Source organism: Salvelinus sp. IW2-2015, linkage group LG4q.1:29 (genome assembly GCF_002910315.2).
Source record: "Salvelinus sp. IW2-2015 linkage group LG4q.1:29, ASM291031v2, whole genome shotgun sequence".
In the NCBI taxonomy this organism is placed as follows: domain Eukaryota; kingdom Metazoa; phylum Chordata; class Actinopteri; order Salmoniformes; family Salmonidae; genus Salvelinus; species Salvelinus sp. IW2-2015.
The window spans coordinates 62,189,749-62,214,347 of record NC_036842.1 but is presented as its reverse complement, the minus strand read 5'-3'; the positions used below and the strand labels follow the sequence as shown (position 1 = coordinate 62,214,347).

Here is a 24,599-nt window from a genome sequence, read left to right as displayed (position 1 = left end):
AAAAGGTGGTACATGTTGCTGGCGGGAAAAACATGAAAACAATCAGGATTTGTCATCGACAGAATAAGCGTTAACGCATCATTATATGTACCTAACAATGTCTAGTTAAGTGCCTATGTTGCATCTCTCTTCTTCTCCTCACCTCCTATGTTTTAGTTATCTTTCTGCGAGCAGTACGATGGTTCAAATAATTATAAATTCAAGGTAAGACTTGTCAATCATCTGAATTCTTATAAATGGTCACATTTACACACAGGTTCTGTCTGTCTCGTCGCAGTATAAAACATTGATTCAGAGTAGTGTACCTTACCTAGCTATTTATTTAATTTCATAAGATGTTAATGAACAGAGTTAGATCTGTCAGCAGTATACCACCCTGCATCCCACTGCTGGCTTTCTTCTGGAGCTAAGCAGGGTTGGTCCTGGTCAGTCCCTGTATGGGAGACCAGATGCTGCTGGGAGTGGTGTTGGAGGCACCCTTTCCTCTGGTTTAAAAAAATATCCAATACCCCAGGGCAGTGATTGGAGACAATGCCCTGTGTTGGGTGCTTTCAGATGGGACATTAAACAGGTGTCCTGACTCTGTGGTCACTAAAGATCCCATGGGACTTGTTGTAAGAGTACGGGTGTTAATCCTGGTGTTCTGGCTAAATTCCCAGTCTGGCCTTCATACCATCATGGCCACCTAATCATCCCCTGTTTACAATTGGCTCATTCACCCCCCTCCTCTCCCCAGTAACTATTCCTCAGGTTGTTGCTGTAAATGAGAATGTGTTCTCAGTCAAATTACCTGGTAAACTAAGGGTTAAAAAAATAGTAGTGTGTTAAAGATGAATTTATGTTTAGTGACTGCTTGATGTCTAGTTATCTAATTGGTGAGTACGTCTGTTTCTACTCCCCTATCCATCCCTGTCCAGTGTGGATGGGGCTGGTCCTGCTGAGTGGCTTCTGGTTGAACTCCAGGGGGAGATGGTGTCCAGGCAGAACTCTGGACTGGCTGGGAACCTGATGGGAGATCTGCTCTACACCAAAGAGGTACAGAACAACATGGCACTATAATATAGTGTTAGTACACTCTTCTCTTACCTCACCTCTTTCCACTCTGAGATGTTGTTTGTCTTCACCTGTATCCCCTCCCCCAGGGTGTGCCTGTGCTCATCGTGGGACACCACATCCTCTATGGAAAGGTGGTCAAACTGGAGAAGCCCTTTGCTGTCCTGATGAAACACTCCGGCCTCCCGCAGGGGGATGAGGTTCCCATGGAAACCAACCATCAGAACCCCACCACCTACTCTGTCGCCGCCCTCATCAAGAAGAAGCTCATCTTCAAGACTCGCCCAAAGCCCATAATCACTAATGTGCCCAAGAAAGTGTAGTAAAGTACTTGGTCMTATGCATTAGGGCTCACTGTCGCAAAACCCTTTTTACTGAAAAATTTGACAAGTTCAGATTGTTCCTCTCTTTCCTGTGGGAGGAAAGTACATGCTGCACTCTTAATGACTTCAAATCCACAAGTATGGAGCACACAGTGCAAGACTCTATTTGGGACACACTCCTCTGGCTTGAGGTTATGGACCACTGGAACTAGACTGTGTGCATATTTGTTTCYATATGTAAGTGGTTATGCTCCTGGAATTTGCTGTATGCGGTGGTGTATTAGTAAAATCAAGATATTTCAATAATATTTGCATTTTTGTGACAGGATTGAATGTGTTGATATGCCATTTGTACTGTGTTTATTTTCAGATGGGAAAGAAATCAGTACAACAGTGGAATGAGAATGTTTTTATTCAGATACAAAAACATACAGTTTTTCAACCGCTGTACAAGTGTAAAAAATAAATGTTCTGATTGAAATTGAAATACAAAACCTTTTTCCAAAAACATGTCTTTTATACTGTATTTAAATATGTTCATAATGGAATACATGGGTGGTTACAATACTTTATRTCCAGCTATTCTATACCAATAAAACTATATGTGTTATGTTGTGTATCAATAGCCATATGCTGTTGCTTGATTCTGAGAGTTTTTTTTTACCATGCTACTGTGTTAGAAATGTTATCTGTTGGTTAATTACTTCTACATGACAGTTATACCTACCTGTTCTAAATCTACATATCATCCCTAAATGGTAATATAAAATAAGTCTTATCTCTCATCCATGTAACTACCAAATACCAGTGTTACAATGTTGAGCTCTAGAGACCAAACTACACTGAATTCACTGACCATGATGTGCTAGCTACATCATACTATAAACATGATGTAAACAGCTGTTTCATGAAATGTCAGAACCCCATAATCCTTTTAAATATAAGCCTGTTCTTCACCCCATCATTCTTACGCATCTTCAAAATATCTTTGAATATGTTCAATACAGAAAATATATTACTTTGCAATATTTTTTGAAACAATTTCTTTTGTAAACATTGAATGATATATGAGCTGAGCTGCCATGGCGTTTTGGTTACGCTCGACAGATGTTCTGCGGCATTGAGAGAATGCTTAGAAAATTCTGGTATAGATTTTAAGTCACGTTAAGACTTATTGAATAGTTCTATAATTATATTCAAACKAGTTATATTATAAGAATGTTTTTCCATGTAAGATATGCCTACAAAATATGGGTGGACATCTACTGTCACTCAGCGTTATGAGACCCATTGATTTGTCAAATATGAGTGGTCTGAAACTGTCACAGCTCAAGGGACTGAGTGTACATCAGAGGCAGGAAGTATCAAGGAAATCAAAAATGGCATTAAAGACAATATTGTAGACTGAGAAGATGTTCAGCCTGATAGATAGGCTACTATAACAAATATTGTATATGATATCTACACACCATACAACATCAATCACAGTCATCTCTGTATTTTATTTATGCCTCTAATTTCTTCATGTAATCCCAATATCTATACCACTGTGAGTCTTATTACACGGTCACATTACATACACCCTTGAAAGTAGAGGGAAAGGTAGGCCACATATACGTTTGAAGACAAGTCAGATGATTAAAAGAGATCAGTTCGCTGTCTGTACACAATTCTAAACACTAAATTCAGTGTTCCTGCATTCTGTTCTGATTTCTGAAAGACGGCCAAAGGGGCTGTATGGGTGTGTGTTTAAGGGAAAGGGAGGTTCCTTCTTGGCATGCAAATAGAGGTATAACCATAAAAGTAAAAAACACACCCTTTTTACTCATGATGGCTAAAGGGGCCAATTCATCCAGCCACACAGTAAATAACTTCCCCCCTTCTGCGCATGGCCACATCCACCCCCACTCACACTCTGGCCTCTCTCAATGGCCTTGTGACTCCAACACGTTTTTAAATGCACTGCCTAAAACCAAACCCATTCATGACTGCTTAAATTGCGAGTATACTTGCATTCAGGAAATAACTTCAAAGTATTGCATTTTTTGGGGGAGCTGTTTTATCTGTTTAACCCCAATTTCAGTATGGGGGAAAAAAGAAGAAAAAATGGTGTGTTCACAATTCATGGCCACAAATACTTGAATGAATTGCAAACAATKTTGCGTCTCGTGTCAGGGGACATTATTCCTGTGGCTAATGTTGAGGTTGCAGTTTTGAGCCCCAACAACAGCTAACTCTGATTTACAGCCAAGACAATACTGCAAATGCATATGGATGGCCGCCTACCAAGTTTGTACTTTAATATCTATTCAGACTGAAAAGGGAAAGAAAGTCATATCACCTTTGATCTCCTCTGTGTGGTCATGGAAATATACTGTACCGTCAAATTGACCTACTGCACCATTGGTAGAGAGAGGCTGAGCAACCCTGTAAACAAGTGTTGTTTCTTGTGCCTTGTTTGCACTTTCACGTTATGCAATTCTCACCGAATAAAATAATATTAACACAACTTAAAAAGCACAAGAGTGGAAACTTCCACGACAGTATCTCCATTCTCCAACAACAAAAACATGTCAACTTAGATATGGCACCTACACTAATACCAATGCACTTGATAACAGGGGATCATGGTTTTCTATTTTCTTATTCTGGATTTAACAACTAATAACAGCAATGTGGAGTTTGTACTTGTATTATACTAATGGTAAGGCATGCGTCAAAAAACAAGTGGTCTTTGGTCATAGCAGTTTACATGATGGAATGAATGATTGATTATCCTCAGTTGGTAAGTTATATCCTGTATTGAGCATTGATACTGTATGTAATATGTATACAATGTGGCACTCATACAATAAAATGCCCACACAAAATMAACTGACTCATTCAATTGGATGTAAATATCCTTGCAGGCGATGGAAGATTGGACTATTACCATATGAGCTAAACTTTTATCTTGGGCACTGTTCAACAGCACCAAAAATGTATTTATGAGTTATGTTATGTATAAATGTTGGCTTGTCTTTAAATTACTGTATTACAGAAATACAACTGTAGATCATTGTGTCACCTGATAGAGGCAAAGAGGGCCCTCCGTACATGTGTCTAACTGTCTCTATGTTCAGTCATTCAWCTCATGCTGGAGACATATCAACACTGCTTCATACTGTTCATACTGACACATATACTTGTTTCGATAAGCCCAAACCTCCAGGCCTGTGTCAAAGCTCTTACAATCTCTTGTAAACGGGTTGTATGATAATGTGCTTTATATCTATGGAAAGCACCATGCCCTTGTAACTCATGACCACTGGTAGAGCACTCTACAACACATTCATACCACATATGTCCGTTAGAACCAGAGGTTTAGCACCATGGAGACAGAATGGCATGAGAGGGGTGGGGCCAAAGACTGGCTCAGCTGTTCCTGCAGCACCATTGACACTGACAATTGATTCATGTCTTATGCCTCTGCATACGGCAGGTGGTATTGCTCCTCCCTCTTGTTGCAGCGTTTGGCTACTATAGCCAGGTAAAGAACCAGCAGGATGACCCAGTAGCAGGCGTACAGGATGGCCCCAGCGATGAGCAGTGCTTTCTCTGTCTCACTGAAGGGCTCCTGGGTTTCACAGTAGATGGTGTATGCCACCCCACCCAGCAGCACAGCCCCCCACACTGTGACAGGCACTGCCCCAATGAAGTTCACCACAATCTTCCTCCGCCCTGATGTGCCCCAGCCAGCCTTGTTGATAGTGAGCAGGGCAAAGATTTTGGCTGGCAGCAGACTGGACATGTAGAGGAGGGAGTAGAGAGACATGAAGATCATGACCAGACTGCCCCTCAGGAAGCAGGCGTAGGTAGCCTTCACCATGCCAACCAGCTGCACTGTCAACAGGAAGAGAAGGATGTTCCACAGGCGCCCACGGTAGAACAGGTGGATCACTGTGGCAACCAGGAAYAAGGGGAAGAAGCCTGTCACCACAGACTCGTAGGTCATCCAGAGYCTGTGCTTGTGGAACCAGAGAGCGTTGTACAGCCACTCCCTGAAGTAGGACTTGCTCCAGCGGGTCTGTTGGTTGAGCCAGCGGAGGTAGCGCGTTGGCGTTTCAGTCTGGCACTGGGAGCGAGCGGTGAACTTGGTCTTGTAGCCGAAACTGAGCACGCGGTTGGTGAGGTGGCGGTCGTCACCGAAGCTGCACTTGCTGCCCAGGAAGGTCTGGTGATACCAGGGCTCCAGGAACTGCTGCAGCAGAGAGTTGCGGTACATGCCCAGGGGACCACTGATACACTGCACACAGCCAAAGTAGGACTGGCAGGCCCGCTCCACATTGAAGGCCATCCAGTAACGCACACTGCTCAGGAAGGAGAGCCACGAGTCATACTTATTCAGGATCTGAAGGGAAACAATAAGAGGACAGAAGAAACTGTTGCTGATGATTGATTCAGTGTACTAGTATAGGAAGGAAGACAATAACACCATTGTGAAGGGTCTTCTTAGAGAAAGAAGTCTCTCACCTGAACATCTCCACCTACTCCCCCCACCTTTGCATCCTCTTCTAGAATCTTCAGCATCTCTATGGTGCACGCTGGGTCCAGAACTGTGTCTGAGTCACACACCTGCAATGGCAAACACATGGGGGCCTTATTTCTACCCTTATAATATAACTGACATGAAGCCAAGTTGGTGGTAATGTGTATTGGTTTTGACAGTGGATTAATCTGATTTGCTTATCCATCACACAATAGGCGATTGATCTTACTATTGATGTTATGATAGCTGTTGGGATGATACAGTATGTTTACAATACACACTGGTCTACATTAACAAATGAGTGATTAACTGTCTATTGATGAGTGAGAAATACTCAAGACGGCAGCCTAGGGCCACAGCAGGTGTTTTAGTTCCATTGTGTTTTATCAGATGCCAGTCAAGTTACCTGAGAGAAATTAGAGACTGCTGACAGCACACAGGTGTTCCAGAAGCACACAGGTGTTCCAGAAGCACACAGGTGTTCCAGAAGCACACAGGTGAGGGTCAGCTGAACAACTGAACTTCGACCCTGACAATGCAGTAATGGACTGTGTACGGCTCAATGTGCATCTTTGTTTTTATAACAATCCACAAGCCCAGGAGCAACACAGAAATATCAGTCCGTTGCTATAATATGTAATAAAAGGATGTGTGTGTGTTTGTGTGTGTGTGAGTATATGTGTGTCTGCATGTGTGTACGTGTTCGCAGATTTGTGATATTGTTCTCTAATCGAAGAGCATCAAAACAAGGCCTTGTGCCAATGTCTGTGGAGACTCAGTCACAATGAGATTAGATTACCTATTTCTATCAAGCAGGACAGAGGACACACTGATGCAAAATTTAACCACTGAGAGAGKCTTACCTGCATATAGTCCACAGAGTCTCCCAGGGCTTTGAAAGCTGTGTACATCACCTCTCTCTTCCCTCCCCACTCCTGCATGATACAGGAGTAGCGACAGTTCCTCACCAGCCTGGCCACACGTGCAGCCTCCTCCGCATGCAGGGACGCTGCTCTGGCCCCCCCTCCGCCCACCCCTCCACCCCCGCCCCCGTCACTGTGGTAGTTCCCCTTCCACACCACGCTGCCGGCCTGGTCCGCTCCACCCATCACCTCCTGGAAGATGTCCATCATGTAGCCGTCCTCCGGCCTGTTCCCGTCCACCACCAGCACAACCTTCAGGCTGGGAAAGGAGATGCGGCGCACGCTGCAGAGGCACTTCCTCAGGTAGTCTGGGTCCTCCTGGTAGGCAGCGATGCACAGGGCCACGGAGCGCCGCAGATGCTGGGGCCGGGCGGGGCTGCGCATGTGTCTGTGCTCCAGGAAGGCAAACAGGCTCTGGAGGAAGAGGTGTAGAGACAGGATGGCTCCGTACAGGCCGAAAGACAGGTGGTGCTGCTCTGTGTGGATGAACTGGTAGCCAGTCACGTAAGCCAGCAGGATCCCAAACAGGACCACAGCGGCGAAGAGGGTGGTCGTCACGATATGCAGCACAGTCCTACAGCGAGAAGGCATCTGGAGGGAACAAGAGAGGGAATGGATTCATGATTCCAGAAGAACTGATGGACGAAAGACAGAGCTCATCCACTGTGCACAGACGTTCAACGTCTAGTTTTTATTTACATTTGATTGAGTTGTCAACTAACGTGAATTCAATGTGAAAGATATTTTTTTTAACCATGTCAATGGATTTAGGTTAAAAAAGACTACATTTACATTTACATTTTAGTCATTCAGCAAACGCTCTGATGCAGAGCGACTTACAGTGCATTCATCTTAAGACAACCACAGACATCACAGTCACAGACATCACAGTCATAGTAAGTACATTTTTCGTCAATAAAGTGTCTGTGGGGCTGTGGGATTATTTAAGATATTCTTTGAAGAGGTAGGGTTGTTGCAGATGTTTTCAGAAGATGGGCATGGACTCTGCTGTCCTATCTTCAGGGGGAAGCTGGTTCCACCATTTGGGTGCCAGGACAGAGAAGAGCTTGGACTGGGCTGAGCGGGAGCTGCCCTCCCGTAGGGGTGGGAGGGCCAAGAGACTAGAGGTTGCAGAACAGAGTGCTTGGGTTGGGGTGTAGGGTTTGAGCATAGCCTGAAGGTAGAGAGGAGAAGTTTATCTTGCTGCTCTGTAGGCAAGTACCATGGTCTTTTAGTGGAGTTGTCAACCGTGATGGAGAGGTCTTGGAACAGGCAGGCCTTCCCTGGGAGGAAGAGCAGCTCAGTCTTGTCGAGGTTGAGCTTGAGGTGTTGGGCCGACATCCAAGCTGAGATAGGTGCCAGACATGCAGAGATGCGTGACACCACCTGGGTGTCAGAAGGGGGGAAGGAGAAAAGTAGTTGTGTGTCATCCCTTACCTTAATTACTTTTTTATAATTCAATTAGTTCTCAACTTTGATTCAACGTCATCACGTTGAACTTTCCTGTCTTATCTGTCACACTCTTCATAACCAGTCTTCTTCTGAAACATAAATAACTATATGCATTGTTCATAACACTAAATATGTAAAGATGAAGAGCTAAACATTCTCAAAAATTCCAAATGAAAGAATGTGAATGACCCCACATACAGAAAGCTGAAAAAACATGGGGAAACAACATAGCCATTTACAATATTTAAACATTAAATGGAAACGAGACCAGTTCACTGAGTTAGACATCTGCTGTTGCTCCCCCDCCKCKCCCCCAGGTTAATTACTTTAATTAAAGACCAGGCAGGGCTTGGACGGCACTCGGGAGTGGCCAGAATGGAGAACAATCCCCCCTTTCATTGATGAAATTACCTCCCTGTGCCCCCTGCTTCGGTTCTGCTGGAGAAAGACGGCCTTCATTCACAGACCTCATATCATAACATCCACTTGTAGGGAAAGCACTGGCAGAAATGGAATTCATAAAGTGAATTTACATCATGGTCCTCAGGCAGTTTACCACTCATCTTTTCTATACAACCTGCATTCAATGTAATAATACTCTGTAAGCTACTTGTAGGCATTGTCAATACTGTACACCACCAGGATAAGTAATACACTACCTGAACAGAATTTCCATAATATTACATTATTCCATTAATATTCCACCATGCCTGATATTGCATCTAGAATTGCTTATGTGAAAGTGAGTGCAGATTAATTCAGTGTCCACTGACAACACATATACAGTAACTATTCCCCTCTGAGGGCCAGTCTATGATCTMGGGACCATGGGGGACAATAAGAGGGTGAGGCAGCCAGCACGCTATTAATGCCCCCTGAGCATACAGGAGATGACAGGCAGACAGACTAATTAGAGGGCCGCACTGCTGTTAGCAGTCAGGATTAGAGAAGAATAGAGAGGGGGCTCCATGTCAAACTCTATGGACTGAAAATCATGTTTCAGGTAGAAAGATGGACTTCCAAGTTGGACTGCACAGCCAATGAATAAAACAATGAATGAATGAAACAAAGAGTAGTTAATGTTTTTATGGCATCTTGAAAATGTATAGTAGTTGAGTAGTGTCACTGATCACTGATGCAGAAATCCATAGAATTCCAGCCTTTGCAGTGGCACATCACCAATCATACTGTATAATCACCTGGAATTTCTGGACCCCACCCTCTTTTTCAATCTCTCATTAACATCTCCTAAATGAAAAGAGAGAGAGAGAGACCGCACTGGGCACAAACTGACTAATTCATATGTTCTTTCAACGTAATATGTCAACGTATTGTGACATGGAATCTACATGGAAAATACATTGGATTTGAAAAAAGTCTTCAATGTAAACTGTTGTTTTGAGGGTGAAATTTCAACCACATCATTATGCCATCATGGTAACCAATTGACAAACCTTCTATAAAATATGTTGAATTTGTACCTTTGAAGCAAAGTCAGATCTTCAATGTAATATCCGCTAAAAGCAAAAAACAATAGGCTGGGAAGCACCTCCTACTGAATCTATCTACAGCTACCCTTTGGTCTCCCATCCAGGGTTTTAACCAAGCCCAGCTTTGCTTTAATATGTATCACTGACTTTTACCAATGTGCTATTGTGAGGATGATTGCTGAGAAATATCCACGTATTCACRGTTGCTATCAAAGTCATTCCAAAAGGTAGATTTAACAGAGCAAATTAAATGTAACTATACTTTATCATTCATATATCATCAATGATGCTATTAATCCTATATAGKATTTGGAAAGTCATCAACAGCTATTGTATAAATTCAACCCAGGGTTCAACTAAAAAGAGACAAGACATATAGGRCTAAGGTTTCAAGCTTTGGCTGATTTCAAATGGAATCTACATGTTAGTAGTAATCTACAAGTTAGTAGTCAAAGTAATTTAGGAGACTCTTTATTCAGAGTGACTTACAGGAGCAATTAGGGTTAACCTTTACTGCAGTGGGCTAAGTCAAGGTCACATAGAGTGATTCTTGGTAGTCCTAAACATATCTKCTTTGAAACACACCTCACACACATGGTTATAGGCAACAACAAAAWAATAACACACCTGTACCATGTCAGATATGGAGTTGAAATGTATTACATTTTGGGTTTGCATCCCAATATTACACTTTATGTACAGTACCAGTCAAAAGTTTGGACACACCTACCCATTCAAGGGTTTTMCTTTATTTTTGCTATTTTCTACATTGTAGAATAATAGTGAAGACAGCGAAACTATGAAATAACAAATATGGAATCATTTGTCAATATGGAAAAAAGTATTAAACAAATCAAAATATATTTCATATTTGAGATTCTTCAAAGTAACCACCCTTTGCCTTGATGACAGCTTTGCACACGTTTGGCATTCTCTCAACCAGCTAGTAGTAGTTTTGATGTCTTCACTATTATTCTACAATGTAGAAAATAGCAAAAATAAAGAAAAACCCTGAAATGAGTCGGGGTGTCCAAACTTTTGACTGGTACCGTACATCACAGAAAACTGAAATAAAATGAAACCATTTGACATAGAAACACTGGATTTTTCAGAGGGTTTAATTATTCATTTATTTGATTAATTATGAATAACATTCCACATGTGAGGCCACTAGAGACCGATTTGGTCATTTTACTATGGGCTATGTGCCTTGCTCAAGGGCACATTAACAGATTTTTCACCTGGTCTGAATAGGGGTTCAAACCAGCATTCTTTTGGTTACTGACCCAATGCTCTTAACTGCTAGGCTACCTGCCGCTAGGCAACCTGCCACCCCGTTTAAAGTTTGATTTGATTTAGTCCTATTAATTAACTTWGATTTMTGGTTGGAGACGTGAATCTAAKATACTGTACCAATTATTCATTTGTAGACAAACTGGAATTCAGTGGCACAGACGGAACTATCCAAGGATACATCTCCTTCAAATGATGATATTTGGTTGCATTGACAACCAAACACAATTCAAAATCACTTTTGCAGTAGAGTAAATATTAACTTGTCGACCAGTTAACAAACAATATGTTGGATTCAGGTGGAACTATCCAAGCAGTCTCCATTAAATGTTGATATTTGGTTGCATTGTCAAGCAAACACAATTCAATATTACTCTGTAATACAATAAATAGCCTAAAGTTAGGTCTATCTTACAAACTAACATAAAAGCATTTATTCAACTTTAAAATGATTAATACATCCTGGCCACATTTTGAGGTTGTTCTGACAATAAATGTGTTACGTAATCATAGAAAGCGTYCATGTTCAAGTGCATGTAGGTCTCTGGAAATCTTSACAATTGCTATAATAATCTGCGCAGAATCTCAAACGACATTGATCACTTGCACAATGTACTTAAATAATAATAGTGAGTGGTCAAAGGCAAGTACTCACTGTGGTGGTAATGGTGACAGCTGGAGAAGCAGGATTTCAGTTCATGATCAAGGCTTTTTCTGTCCCTGCTACCTAAACATACATCTCCTGGAGTATCTCCTAGAGTATCTCCTCTATCTTGGATGTCCCATTCAAATGAAGGATCTGCTGTGTAATCCAGTGGCTCTAGGGTGAGCTGCAGTTCAGCATTCACAGAGGAGAGCCAAGCATAGGCACAGGTAGCTATTCCCAGGTGAGTCCCAGGTCCCAGGTAGGTATTTGCAGGTGTAATGTGCCCRTCCAGCAGAATGAATGGATTGTATTCTCAGGTGTGATGGCAGGCTGGTGCAGACTGAATGAGCATTTGGGCTGTGGGACAGGGGAAATCTACAGAGGCTAGTGAAGAAGGGTAGGAGGGAGGAGAGGAGGGAGGGAGGGATGAKATAAYGKAAAGGYGGGGGAGTGGATGACCATGTGAAGGGAGAGATGGATGGGGAAAGTGAGTGGAGTCCCTTGATAGCTGGGTTTCAACTTGACTCTTCATCAATCTACTCTATCAATACTGTAACTCCCACAGCCTTGCTTTCATGAGTCATGGTTCATCCAATCAGATACAAGCCTGTGAATCAAAGCCKTGGAGTTTTCTCTGAGAAACACAGTAGACCAGAAATCTTTCTCCTTACCATGCACAGGAGATTCAGCTTCTTGCAGTATGTATTTAGTAATATTGTCACCATGACTCAGAATATGATAATATATCATCTTCAGTTAGGCCAATGTATAACAATTCACATCTATTCCCCACTAGAGGGCTCTCTTTTAATCTCACAACACATTTACAATGGCTGAGGCACTTTCAAGGAGTACACAAAAAGCAGAGACTATATGGCAAAAATACTCATGGAAAATACATTGATCTCTTTTCTTAAATTATTGAATATAAAGTAATCTTTCACGTTCCCCCATACAAAGAGACATGTGGTTGCAGAGAATTTTGGTAAAGCAGCTCTGTGGCAGACTGAGCTGAGGTAGTTGGTAACTGGGCCAGTTAGTCAAATAGAAACCACTGAGAAACCAGCACCGCTTCCCATAAGGCCTGATGGCAAATCCCAACAGGGCCTTTTCAAATGGCCACCAGACCCCAATTTGGAGTCAACCAGTGATGCCATGGAAAGTCAAACAGTCAACGTTTTCCTTGGAGAGGTCACATGTCTTCAAACAGAATTCTGAGGCGTTGCTGTCGTGTCTTTCTAACGTTCCGCCAGCCTCAGGGAACCAACCACTGTGCTCTACCACAAAATACATCATTCTGTACCATACACTTTCAAAACACTAACCTGACACAAGCCGACACGCACGCACGCACGCACGCACGCACGCACGCACGCACACACACACACACACACACACACACACACACACACACACACACAGACACACACACACAGACACACACACAAAGAGACATTCATCTCCTCATAAACAGAATGTGACTCATTCTTTACCCCATGACATACTCCCTCTATTTCTTAAACTTACATACAATTAAACATACATATATTCTGAGATGGTAATGTTTGTTTCAAACCAAATGTTACTTTCTACCTTTCGTCTGACATCCTTTTTTGGCCATTAGCACAGTGGACAAGCACATTTTCTCCATAAAATATTCTGCATACATTTGCTTTACACAAGGCTCTCTCTAAGTTCTTACTTACACAAAGGTTTCACAAACGTACCACTCTTTCTTTCTTTCTTTCACARATAGTAACATAAAACATAGTATTGTCCCATACCTTCCTGATCCAGTGGACCGCTCAGGCTCTGTCTCCCCCACTGGAGTCACCCCTGCAGCTCCGTCAGGCCGCCTGTGTGTCCGTTAGTCCACCCCCGGCTCCCGGTCTGCCCCACTCCACCACACTCTGCAGCACAGCACACTACTTGTTCTGCTTCCCACACACTACACCTTTCTTCCAGCTCGCTTAATTCGGGAGTCCCTCATCCAAAAATACAGCTCTACCTCACCCTCAGCCTCCCCTGTCCCACCTCCCCCTGCCCCTGCCCCTCCTCCTCTCCCTCTCCTCTATCTACCTGGACAGTCTCAGGGCATGAAGGCCCTCAGATCACAGTCTCACCCAACAGCTGAGAGTGTTAGGCAGAGATAAGTGTACAGGAGGATAGCAGATGAGCTGATCCCATCCCTGATCCTGGTTGGATCTCACCCATCCGGTCTTGAGTCCATGTCTGCTCGGTGGTCTCTCCCATGGGCAAGCGGTCGGGCCACAATGTGGTAGAGGTTGGAGGTCTAATACGGGGTCTCTGTAGCCTCCTGTCTGCCTGTCCTTCAGTCGCCCTCTCTGTTTCGATCTCGCTTCCCTGCTGCAGTGGAAGCTCCACTCTGCATCCCTTTGCAGCACAGCCCAAATCCCTGCTCCCCTCTCCTCTGTCACACTGTCCCGGCTCGGTGCATAGCTGCCCAGACTGATGCTGCTTTTCCTCCTCTCCCCTTCAAGACCCCTCTACCCTCTCACTAGCTCCCCCTCCCTGTCCTAGCTCACTGCAGTGTAGCCAGCCTCCAACAAGACTCAGGACTGTTCAGGCAGACCCCCTCTCCTCTCCTCCACACTGCCTGGCTCAAAGCATCCTTTATGGGCTTATTTATTTACCCACCCCTCCTCTCCTGCGCTGGTGCTGCCGACAGCCTGCAGGTCCGACACAGGCTGATAGACTGAGGGAGAGAAACAGCAGAATGCTCTGACACACACACTCAGTACATCCTGTAATCACATGCACTACTCAAGTCATACCCTGAACACCAAGTTACCAATTATCTTATAACACATACTGTATACAACTGTGTCTGGTCCCACTTACTCTCTCACCCTCACACTCCATCTCCTGCTCAGAGGGTGTGGCAGTACTGTAATTAGTGTAAGAGCCATTTCATGGATAGCAATGGCATGGGGCCTGTGGGATGGTATGCCACCTGGCTGGCTGTGTTTCAGGGTTACTGTCCTGCGGTGAGCTGAGGTGAATCAGAGCATAGCATCACACTATCAGAGCATCCCTCTCACTGTGTGAATGTCCTTGGCAGTCAAGCTGAGGAGACAAACCCTGACAGMCTGGCACACATATAATTTCTGCATTTCTATGTCCGGCTGCACTAGTATGACTTACCTGAACCTCATGTTGCTTATAAAGGTAAACTCAGCAAAAAAAGAAWCGTCCCTTTTTCAGGACCCTGTCTTTCAAAGATAATTCATAAAATCCAAATAACTTCACAGATCTTCATTGTAAAGGATTTAAACACTGTTTCCCATGCTTGTTCAATGAACCATAAACAATTAKTGAACATGCAGACCTGTGGAACAATTGTTAAGACACGAATAGCTTACAGACGGTAGYCAATTAAGGMCCCAGTTATGAAAACTTAGGACACTAAAGAGGCCTTTCTACTGACTCTGAAAAACACCAAAAGAAAGATGCCCAGGGTCCCTGCTCATCTGCATGAACGTGCCTTAGGCATGCTGCCAAGGGAAAGCATGAGGACTGCAGATGTGCAAGGGCAATAAATTGCAATGTCCGTACTGTGAGACACCAAAGACAGCGCTACAGAGAGACAGGACGGACAGCTGATCGTCCTCGCAGTGGCAGACCACATGTTACAACACCTGCACAGGATAGTACATCCGAACATCACACCTGCGGACAGGTACAGGATGGCAACAACAACTGCCTGAGTTACACCAGGAACACACAATCCCTCCATCAGTGGTCAGACTGTCCGCAATAGGCTGAGAGAGGCTGGACTGAGGGCTTGTAGGCCTGTTGTAAGGCAGGTCCTCACCAGACATCAAAGGTAACAACGTCGCCTATGGGCACAAACCCACCGTCACTGGACCAGACATGACTAACAAAAATGCTCTTCACTGAAGGGGTGATGGTCGGATTCGCGTTTATCGTCGAAAGAAATGAGCGTTACACCGAGGCCTGTTCTCTTCGGTGCGGGATCGATTTGGAGGTGGAGGGTCCGTCTGGGGAGGGGTGTGTCACAGCATCATTGGACTGAGCTTGTTGTCATTGCAGGCAATCTCAACGCTGTGCGTTACAGGGAAGACATCCTCTTCCCTCATGTGGTAGCTTCCTGCAGGCTCATCCTGACATGACCCTCCAGCATGACAATGCCACCAGCCAAACTGCTCGTTCTGTGCGTGATTTCCTGCAAGACAGGAATGTCAGTGTTCTGCCATGGCCAGCGAAGAGCCCGGATCTCAATTCCATTGAGCACCTCTGGATCGGAGGGTGAGGGCTAGGGCCATTTACCCCAGAAATGTCAGGGAACTTGCAGGTGCCTTGGTGGAAGAGTGGGGTAAAATCCCACAGCAAGAATTGGCAAATCTGGGCAGTCCATGAGGAGATGCACTGCTGTACTTAATGCAGCTGGTGGCCACACCAGATACTGACTGTTACTTTTGATTTTGACCCCCCCCCCCTGTTCAGGGACAGATTATTCCATTTGTTAGTCACGTGTCTGTGGAACTTGTTCAGTTTATGTCTCAGTTGTTGAATCTTATGTTCATACAAATATTTACACAAATTTGCTGAAAATAAACGCAGTTGACAGTGAGAGGACGTTTCATTTTTGCTGAGTTTATATCTACTGTTAGGCAAATTCCTTACAGTATTAATGTAACATCCCTCTCTCCATAGAGAATGATACGCTGTTTGATTAAGTGCCTCATGACATAACCATAACTGTATACATGAAATTTGATCTAAATAAAGATATAAAACATATCGTCATGGCATGTTTAGATCGAAAGTATTTTCAGTACAGTCCTCAATTCAATACACTTATAATGGCAAGGATCACATAACTAGCCAACTGCTTACAAGAATTGACCTTGTTTATGGTTATGAATACGGGACTACAGTGCAAGCAGGGTAAGCTCATTGCTGGAAGCTAAAAGTGCTTTGCTGGTGAATTCATYGTTAGTCCCTAGTGGCTCGGAGTCCCTGCTCCTGAGCTACTTTCAMCTCCACTGGGCCATCTGCCTAGAACACAAACTACAACAGCCTGAGGTCACTTTAAAGAACAACGCTCAAACAAAAMAACATGCACTTGTTCATACAAAAGGAAACTCATATCCCTTTATTTTATTTCACTGTAATGGGATTTTATTCAGAGGCACACACACATTATCAGCTGCTCATCATCACCTCTAATTTTGACCTCTAACCTCTGTTTATAAGATTCATAGGCACATACAGGTGTGGTTTCCAGAGAGGGGAAGTTTGGTGCCTCTGCAGAAGGCCTAGATCTGTCATTGTGATAAAATACCCTTCATTCACTATGGTCACATTGATAGCATGACACAGACTGGCTTGGGGGAACCCCATGTACTGCAAACAATGAGAAAATGACCAAGAGAGGTAATTCAGTGTTTGTTGAGAGAGTCATGTTTTACACACAGTTCAGCTATCATTCAATGCCTGCCCTTTCACCTTCAGCGGGAACTTGGACAAAAAGGTGGCATGTTGTGCCGAGTCTGAAGTTCCTACTCCTGGATACTCCTAAAAAGTTCTCGTAACACTGGTTAGTTGGTGTGCTGTTCTGTGGGCTCATGTTCCTAAAATCTCATGGCAAAACCACTATCTTCTTCTCCAGCTTCTGAGCAGGGAAGATGAACCTCCTCATGACATCGTCAAGGTCCTCCAGAGCCAGCTGAGCATGGAGCACTGTGACATCATCAGTGTCTGAGCGCACCACCCACTTCAATGCCCGGTACAGGTCCAGCAGAACATCACTCAGGACCTGGGAGATTAAGAGAGACGAGAAAAGGTGAGAGAAAAAAATGGAGGGAGAGAGATTAGAGGGATGTATACAGAACTGAATAAGAGAGTGATCTCACAGAGCCATAATGAGTGTGGTGTAGGTAGGTGATCAGTGTTCCTGGGAGCACAAGGTAGACACAGGTCTTCAGCCATCAGCTGTTTCTTCTCAAACACCAGGTTTGAGTCATCAGGTTTAAGGTCATGTCTGGTCTACCTAACTGATATTTTCACATGGACTCAGTGTTATTGCCACCACAACAGCTGCACACACAGCTACAGCAATTAACCAAATMACCAGACTGAGAACGGCCTGAGAAACTTAACCAAGGGAAAGGTGTGTTGTGAAGACCAGTTACAGATTTGAAAAGTCCTACGACCAAAAGACAGCTAACTAGATATTGGCTAGCCTAGTCGAGAACCAGGCATCTCTAAATRGGTAAGCCTGGTGAAGTCAATGGCAGAAAGTAGCTCCAATGGGTTGGAAACCCGGTGTAAAATCAGTGGGGGGAGGGTCCTTGACATTTAACATTCAGTCAAAATGTAGCGACTGGACCATTCTAGCTGTTTCGGCTAATACAAAATTCTTCAGACTTCCAAAGGAGCMGACAACGTGGTTTGGAGCTATGCTACGCGGGACTAGATATTGGCCTTTACGAAGGAATCAAATGGTCAGTAATGCAAAGGTCAGACAAGCAGCCTAGATAGAATGGACAGTGAATAACCCTATAAAACAAGGGTGTAAAGTTAACAGGTTCTTTGTCCAGACTGTACTGACCCTTAGCAACACATCAGTGTCCAGTCCTGGTCCTAGACAGTCACAGGAGTTAGCTGTTCTTTGTATTCAGCGTTTGACTCTCTGGTTGGACAGAGAGTATGTCAAACACTTAGCTCCCTCACTAGCTTTAAGCACCAGCTGTCAGAGCTGCACCTGTACATAGCCCATCTATAATTTAGCCCAAACAACTACCACTTCCCCTACTGTATTTATTTATTTATTTCGCTCCTTTGCACCCCATTATTTCTAATTTCTACTTTGTACATTCTTCCACTGCAAATCTACCATGCCAGTGTTTTATTTGCTATATTGTATTTACTTCGCCACCATGGCCTTTTTTTGCCTTTACCTCCCTTATCTCACCTCATTTGCTCACATTGTATATAGACTTATTTTTCTACTGTATTATTCACTGTATGTTTGTTTTACTCCATGTGTAACTCTGTGTTGTTGTATGTGTCGAACTGCTTTGCTTTATCTTGGCCAGGTCGCAATTGTAAATGAGAACTTGTTCTCAACTTGCCTACCTGGTTAAATAAAGGTGAAATAAATAAATAAAAATACAAGATGAGCATGGACTTTCCCCAGATAACATGTTTGTTACAGTGCAAGTCCAAAACAGGATGCTTTTACTAAGTCTCCTTCCTGTTCTTGGTGAGAATCTGCCAACAGTCTGTAATCACACTGTGGAGCATGGTGACACAAGATTACAGGACGAATTGTTTCAAAGAACAGGCTCTGAAGAGATTCTACTGTTGAACACACCTAATGTTTTCACACTTCTACTAGTGTGTTCAGTGTGCCGGCCAGTGTAGAGCACCAGAGGTGATAATATGGACATTGTTTTCTTCCTCCACTAGCCTATATTGTTTTCAGGAATGCCCATATTTGGTGTACACATTCTGAGGCCCTGGCTACACAGGGATGTTGTCTACATGACATCTCTGAACTTTTGGCCGTTTGGTTCTACTGATACAATGAAACTAAGCGTACACACACAAACTTTTTCACACASGGTTAGCAGAGAATCAACTATTGAGAGATCAAAAGAACCAGTATTGCCTGTAACCTTGAGTCTTTTGCCCAACTTTTTTGTGTACAGTCCCTCCTTCAATCAATTTAAGATATAGAACTCTCAAAATACAGACAGTGTTACAGCATTAACGCACAATTTGAAGACTTTCCCAGGCAACTCATCAACAGTGGCCAGTCCCATCACACATTGTGGAAAATCCCTGGCTATTACCAACTATCAGTTTTGTATTAGTGTGGCCTCTCCATTAGAGCCTGACCAATATATCGGTTCGCTGATATTATCAAACAATATTGGCTTGTTAACGATCTCGGCCGATATTTCCACCAATAACCAAATTCAATAGATATGATGGAAAAAAGGGAATCTCATGCTTATCTGAACACTTGTGGCCATTCTCATAATGTGTCAATATTGTCACAATGTAAGAAATCAACATTTGAAGCATATTTCTTTGATAATTGKTCTTTTGGATGGCAAATTTGAGAAGCCTGTGTGGAAAAATATTACTTCTTCATTTTCCCGCTGTAAAACAGTATATCAGCAGATATCGGTATCTGTAAGTTCCCCCCCCCCAAAAAAACATCGGAATCAGCCCAAAATTCCCATATCGGTCGGGCTCTGTTCTCCATAAGCAGACTGTTAACTCAGTTTAAACAATCAGGTTTGGGGGGGTGGAGGGGCATCTACCAATGGAAACCAATGTGAGTCACAGTGGCACAGGCTGGCACCAAGGTAACATACCTACCTACCTACCACATCAAACATATACCTCCTGAGTGTGGAACCAGGATGGCCACAGTGCAATGAKATCAGTTAGTGTGGAAGCAAACCTACTACACCTGATTCACATGCTCTAGGGTCACAGAGTGCAGCACACACCAAAATACTTCTGATGTAAAACCATTATTCCACTATAACTAAAAATATCCTGTCTGGGCAGTAACTCCATATTTATAACSGTGCATGACATAATAACAGTTGAATTCAGGGAGCTGTACTGTAGAACACTGGTACTTGCTGTAAACTGTGGTGTGTGTATTGAAGGTTGTGTGAGTGAGAGAATTATGATGTCTACAGAAAGGTATTCAGGGATAAACTATAAAAGGTGGCTTTCAGACTGGTGTTCCAAATAAGGGAAGAGGAAATGACAGATCCACTGTTTTCTTTAACTGCTTTCACATAGGAGTTACGGTATTTTGCCTGTAAAAAAAGGGCAATGTTTCTTTCTCCCCCTTAAAACAGGCCTACTTTTATCACATTCTGCCTGCATACACTTTTTATACCTCTCGTGTGCATGCCGGGGATGAGTGGTAGTAGTGGTGTGCAGATGTGGAAGGGTGTCTATTTCAATAAATCCATTTAGAATATACACTACCATTCAAAAGTTTGGGGTCACTTAGAAATGTCCTTGTTTTTGAAAGAAAAGCATTTATTWTGTCCATTAAAATATCATCAAATTGATCAGAAATACAGTGTAGACATTATTAATGTTGTAAATGACTATTGTAGCTGGAAACGGCAATTTTTTTATGGAATATCTACATAGGCGTACAGAGGCCCATTATCAATAACTATCACTCCTGTGTTCCAATGGCACGTTGTGTTAGCTAATCCAAGATTATAATTTTAAAAGTCTAATTGATCATTAGAAAACCCTTTTTGGCCAATTATGTAGCACAGCTGAAACCTGTTGTCCTGATTAACTTCTTTGGGATAGGGGGCGCTATTTTCACTTTGGGGAAAAATCGTGCACAATTTAAACGGCTCGTACTCTATTCTAGATCGTACAATATGATATTATTATTACTATTGGATAGAAAACACTCTAAGTTTTCTAAAACCGTTTGAATTATATCTGTGAGTAAAACAGAACTCATTTTGCAGCAAACTTCCTGTCAGGAAGTGAAAAATCTGAAATCGAGGCTCTGTTCCAGGGCCTTCCTATTATTTGCTTGAAATCTATGGATATACATGCACTTCATACGCCTTCCACTAGATGTCAACAGGCAGTGGGGAGGTGGAATGGGGTGTCTAGCTTGATCTGAGGTCTAACAAGAGCTCTTGGAATGACGTGACCCCAAATTTCCTTTGTTCAGCAAGGCGCGGGGAAGGAACCCTGGATTTTGCCTTCTGAAAAGCTTTCGGTATAGACGGCTAATATCTCCGGCTTTGATTTTATTTGATACATGTGATAATATCATCGTAAAGTATGTTTTTTCAATATAGTTGTTTATCAGATTATTGAACGTTTATCGGGAGTTTTGGCGTTTTCCGTTCTCTGGCGTTTTGGTGAAGATGGACAACTTCGCGCCACTTGGCTAGCTTTGGTTGGCTTAATTCGACAGGAGAAGAGGACATTCTAAAACCAAACAACGATTTATTCTGGACAAAGGACTCCTTGTACAAGATTCTGATGGAAGCTCAGCAAAAGTAGGAACCATTTATGATGTTATTTCGTATTTCTGTGGAAAATGTTTAGTACTGACTTTTTCCGCCTCATTGCAGGGCGCTGTCTCGCTATAAAGTAAGCTGTATGTCGTACTAAAGTTATTTTTAGAATTCTAACACGGCGTTTGCTTAATAACTAGTGTATCTTTCATTGCCGGTAGCAACATGTATTTTTTTGTAAATAGATGGTCTGATAGATAGGTTTTGATAGTTCTATGTAAATATATATCCGGAAAGTTGTTGCATTGGCTATGTCTTATCACTATTGTAAAACCACGATTTGGTACCGCTAAATTGCGACATTTTCGAACAAAGCATATATGGTATTGTGTAACATGATGTTATAACGCTGTCATCTGATGAAGTTTGTCAAGGTTAGTGAATAATTTTATATCTTTTGCTGTTTTTTGCGATCGCTACCTTTGGCGGTGAATGAATGCGGTTGTGTGGGTGGGCTATTGGTGGTACGCAAATATAATGCTATATTGTGTTTTCGCTGTAAAACACTTAAAAAATCTGAAATATTGGCTGGATTCCAAAGATGTTTATCTTTCATTTGCTGTACACCCATGTATTTTCATAAATGTTTATGATGAGTTTTTAGGTATTTCACGTTGCTCTATGTAGTTATTCTTGCTGCTTCGGTGCTATTTGTGATTGTAGCTGCAATGTAAACTATGATTTTACCTGAAATATGCACATTTTTCGAACAAACATAGATTTATTGTATAACATGTTATAAGACTGTCATCTGATGAGGTTGTTTCTTGGTTAGTGACTAATTCTATCTCTATCTTGGGGGTTTTGTGCAAGCTACCTGTGCTGTGAAAGAAATGTCTGTGCTTTTTTGTATTTGGTGGTAACATAAATATACGTGGTGTTTTCGCTGTAAAAACATTTTAAAAAATCGGACATGTTGGCTGGATTCACAAGTTGTTTATCTTTCATTTGCTGTATTGGACTTGTTAATGTGTGAAAGTTAAAAATTTCTAAAAAATATTTTTAGAATTTCGCGCGCTGCCTTTCAGGTTAAATAATATAATAATATAATAATAACTGGCCTTCTTTAGACTACTTGAGTATCTGGAGCATCAGCATTTGTGGGTTCGATTACAGGCTCAAAATGGCCAGAAACAAAAAAACTTTATTCCGAACTCGTCAGTCTATTTTTGTTCTGAGAAATGAAGGCTATTCCATGCGAGAAATTGCCAGAAACTGAAGATCTCGTACAACGCTGTGTACTACTCCTAAAAAGAACAGCGCAAACTGTCTCTAACCAGAATAAAAAGAGTGGTGGGAGGCCCGGTGCACAACTGAGCAAGAGGAAAAAACGGCTTTCAGTACCACCTCTGGGCACTTGAGTACCTCGTGCTATGCAGTACGGGTTGATGAATGCGCCATCAGTCTTCCAGTCTTTGTGAGATGAGATTTTCAGGGACCTGCACGGGCAGGTTGTAGTGGTGTATATTGATGACATTTTGATATACTCCGCTACACGCGCCGAGCATGTGTCCCTGGTGCGCAGGGTGCTTGGTCGCCTGTTGGAGCATGACCTGTACGTCAAGGCTGAGAAATGCCTGTTCTTACAACAGTCTGTCTCCTTCCTAGGGTATCGCATTTACTCAGGGGTGGAGATGGAGAGTGACCGCATTGCAGCCCGTGCGTAATTGGCCGACTCCCACCACGGTAAATAAGGTGCAGCGGTTCTTAGGGTTTCCCAACTACTACCGGAGGTTTATCCGGGGTTTTGGTCAGAGAGCGGCTCCCATTACCTCACTGCTGAAGGGGGGCCCGGTACGCTTGCAGTGGTCAGCTGAGGCGGACAGGGATTTTGGTCAACTGAGGGCTCTGTTTTCCTCGGCTCCCGTGCTGGCCCATCCGGATCTTTCTTTGGCGTTCATAGTGGAGGTGGACGCGTCCGAGGCTGGGATAGGAGCTGTGCTCTCTCAGCGCTCGGGTACGCCACCGAAGCTCCGCCCCTGTGCCTTCTTCTCGAAGAAGCTCAGCCCGGCGGAGCGAAACTATGAAGTGGGGGACCGGGAGCTGTTGGCTGTCGTCAAGGCCTTGAAGGTGTGGAGACATTGGCTTGAGGGGGCTAAACACCCTTTTCTCATATGGACTGACCACCGCAATCTAGAGTACATCCGGGCAGCGAGGAGACTGAACCCTCGTCAGGAAGGTGGGCCATGTTTTTCACCCGTTTTGTGTTTACCCTTTCTTACAGACCAGGCTCCCAGAACATGYAGGCAGATGCATTGTCCCGGCTGTATGACACAGAGGAGCGGTGTGGGAMCTGGACACGGACATTGAGCAGGCGTTACGTGCAGAGCCCGCTTCCATCCAGTGTCCCGCTGGGCGTCTGTACATCCCGTCTGCTGTTCGTGACCGGTTGATCMATTTGGCCCACACGTCACCCTCCTCTGGTCATCCTGGGATCGGTCGGACAGTGCGCTGTTTGAGCGGGAGGTACTGGTGGCCTACCTTGGCTAAGAACGTGAGGGTTTATGTTTCCTCCTGCTCGGTGTGCGCCCAGTGTAAGGCTCCTAGGCACCTGCCCAGAGGTAAGCTACACCCATTACCCGTTCCGCAGCAGCCTTGGTCGCACCTGTCGGTGGATTTTATGACTGATCTTCCACTCTCACAGGGTAACACCGCGATCCTGGTCGTTGTGGATCGTTTCTCTAAGTCTTGTCGTCTCCTCCCTCTGCCCGGTATCCCAACGGCCCTACAGACTGCGGAGGCCTTGTTTACACACGTCTTCCTGCACTACGTGGTGCCTGAGGATATAGTGTCTGATCGGGGTCCCCAG

General features: G+C 43.6%; 3 protein-coding genes across 6 annotated transcripts in view; 1 reads left to right on the top strand and 2 right to left on the bottom strand.

Annotated features, from left to right (window-relative positions):
• Window positions 1-9: 9 nt before the first annotated feature.
• LOC111962330 (chromosome transmission fidelity protein 8 homolog) lies at window positions 10-1,992 on the top strand. Its single transcript, XM_023985343.2, has 3 exons — window positions 10-204; window positions 918-1,035; window positions 1,143-1,992. Exons 1-3 carry the CDS (start codon window positions 116-118, stop codon window positions 1,374-1,376), a joined length of 441 nt encoding a protein of 146 aa, XP_023841111.1. The 5' UTR covers window positions 10-115; the 3' UTR covers window positions 1,377-1,992.
• Window positions 1,771-13,709, bottom strand: has3 (hyaluronan synthase 3). 4 transcript variants are annotated; one of them, XR_011479693.1, is made up of 6 exons: window positions 13,493-13,709; window positions 11,718-12,092; window positions 6,768-7,418; window positions 5,889-5,990; window positions 2,250-5,766; window positions 1,771-2,218 (listed from the first exon to the last, which is right to left on the bottom strand). XR_011479693.1 is itself a non-coding variant. In XM_070443005.1 (4 exons), the coding sequence occupies exons 1-4, from the start codon at window positions 8,050-8,052 to the stop codon at window positions 4,837-4,839; spliced, it is 1,686 nt and encodes a 561-aa protein (XP_070299106.1). In that variant the 5' UTR covers window positions 8,053-8,207; the 3' UTR covers window positions 1,771-4,836. The 4 variants fall into 4 exon arrangements, 1 of the variants encoding a protein (XP_070299106.1); XR_011479694.1 differs by lacking the exon at window positions 11,718-12,092; XR_011479692.1 differs by lacking the exons at window positions 11,718-12,092; window positions 13,493-13,709 and adding an exon at window positions 8,050-8,207.
• Window positions 13,710-16,835: 3,126 nt separating this feature from the next.
• The window catches only part of tango6 (transport and golgi organization 6 homolog (Drosophila)), a 39,174-nt gene continuing 31,410 nt past the window's right edge, over window positions 16,836-24,599 (bottom strand). Inside the window, exon 18 of the mRNA XM_023985338.2 lies at window positions 16,836-17,511. Coding sequence (XP_023841106.1) covers window positions 17,335-17,511 — 177 coding nt within the window. The 3' untranslated portion in view covers window positions 16,836-17,334. The remainder of the gene's footprint in view (window positions 17,512-24,599) is intronic.

What these genes read in the sequence shown, in the direction of transcription:
- LOC111962330 (XM_023985343.2), top strand. Translation starts at nt 116, where the DNA reads ATGTTGCATCTCTCTTCTTCTCCTCACCTCCTATGTTTTAGTTATCTT. An exon ending in CAAATAATTATAAATTCAAG is followed by an intron (nt 205 to 917) that starts GTAAGACTTGTC and finishes ATCCCTGTCCAG; the next exon opens with TGTGGATGGGGCTGGTCCTG. An exon ending in ATCTGCTCTACACCAAAGAG is followed by an intron (nt 1,036 to 1,142) that starts GTACAGAACAAC and finishes CCCCTCCCCCAG; the next exon opens with GGTGTGCCTGTGCTCATCGT.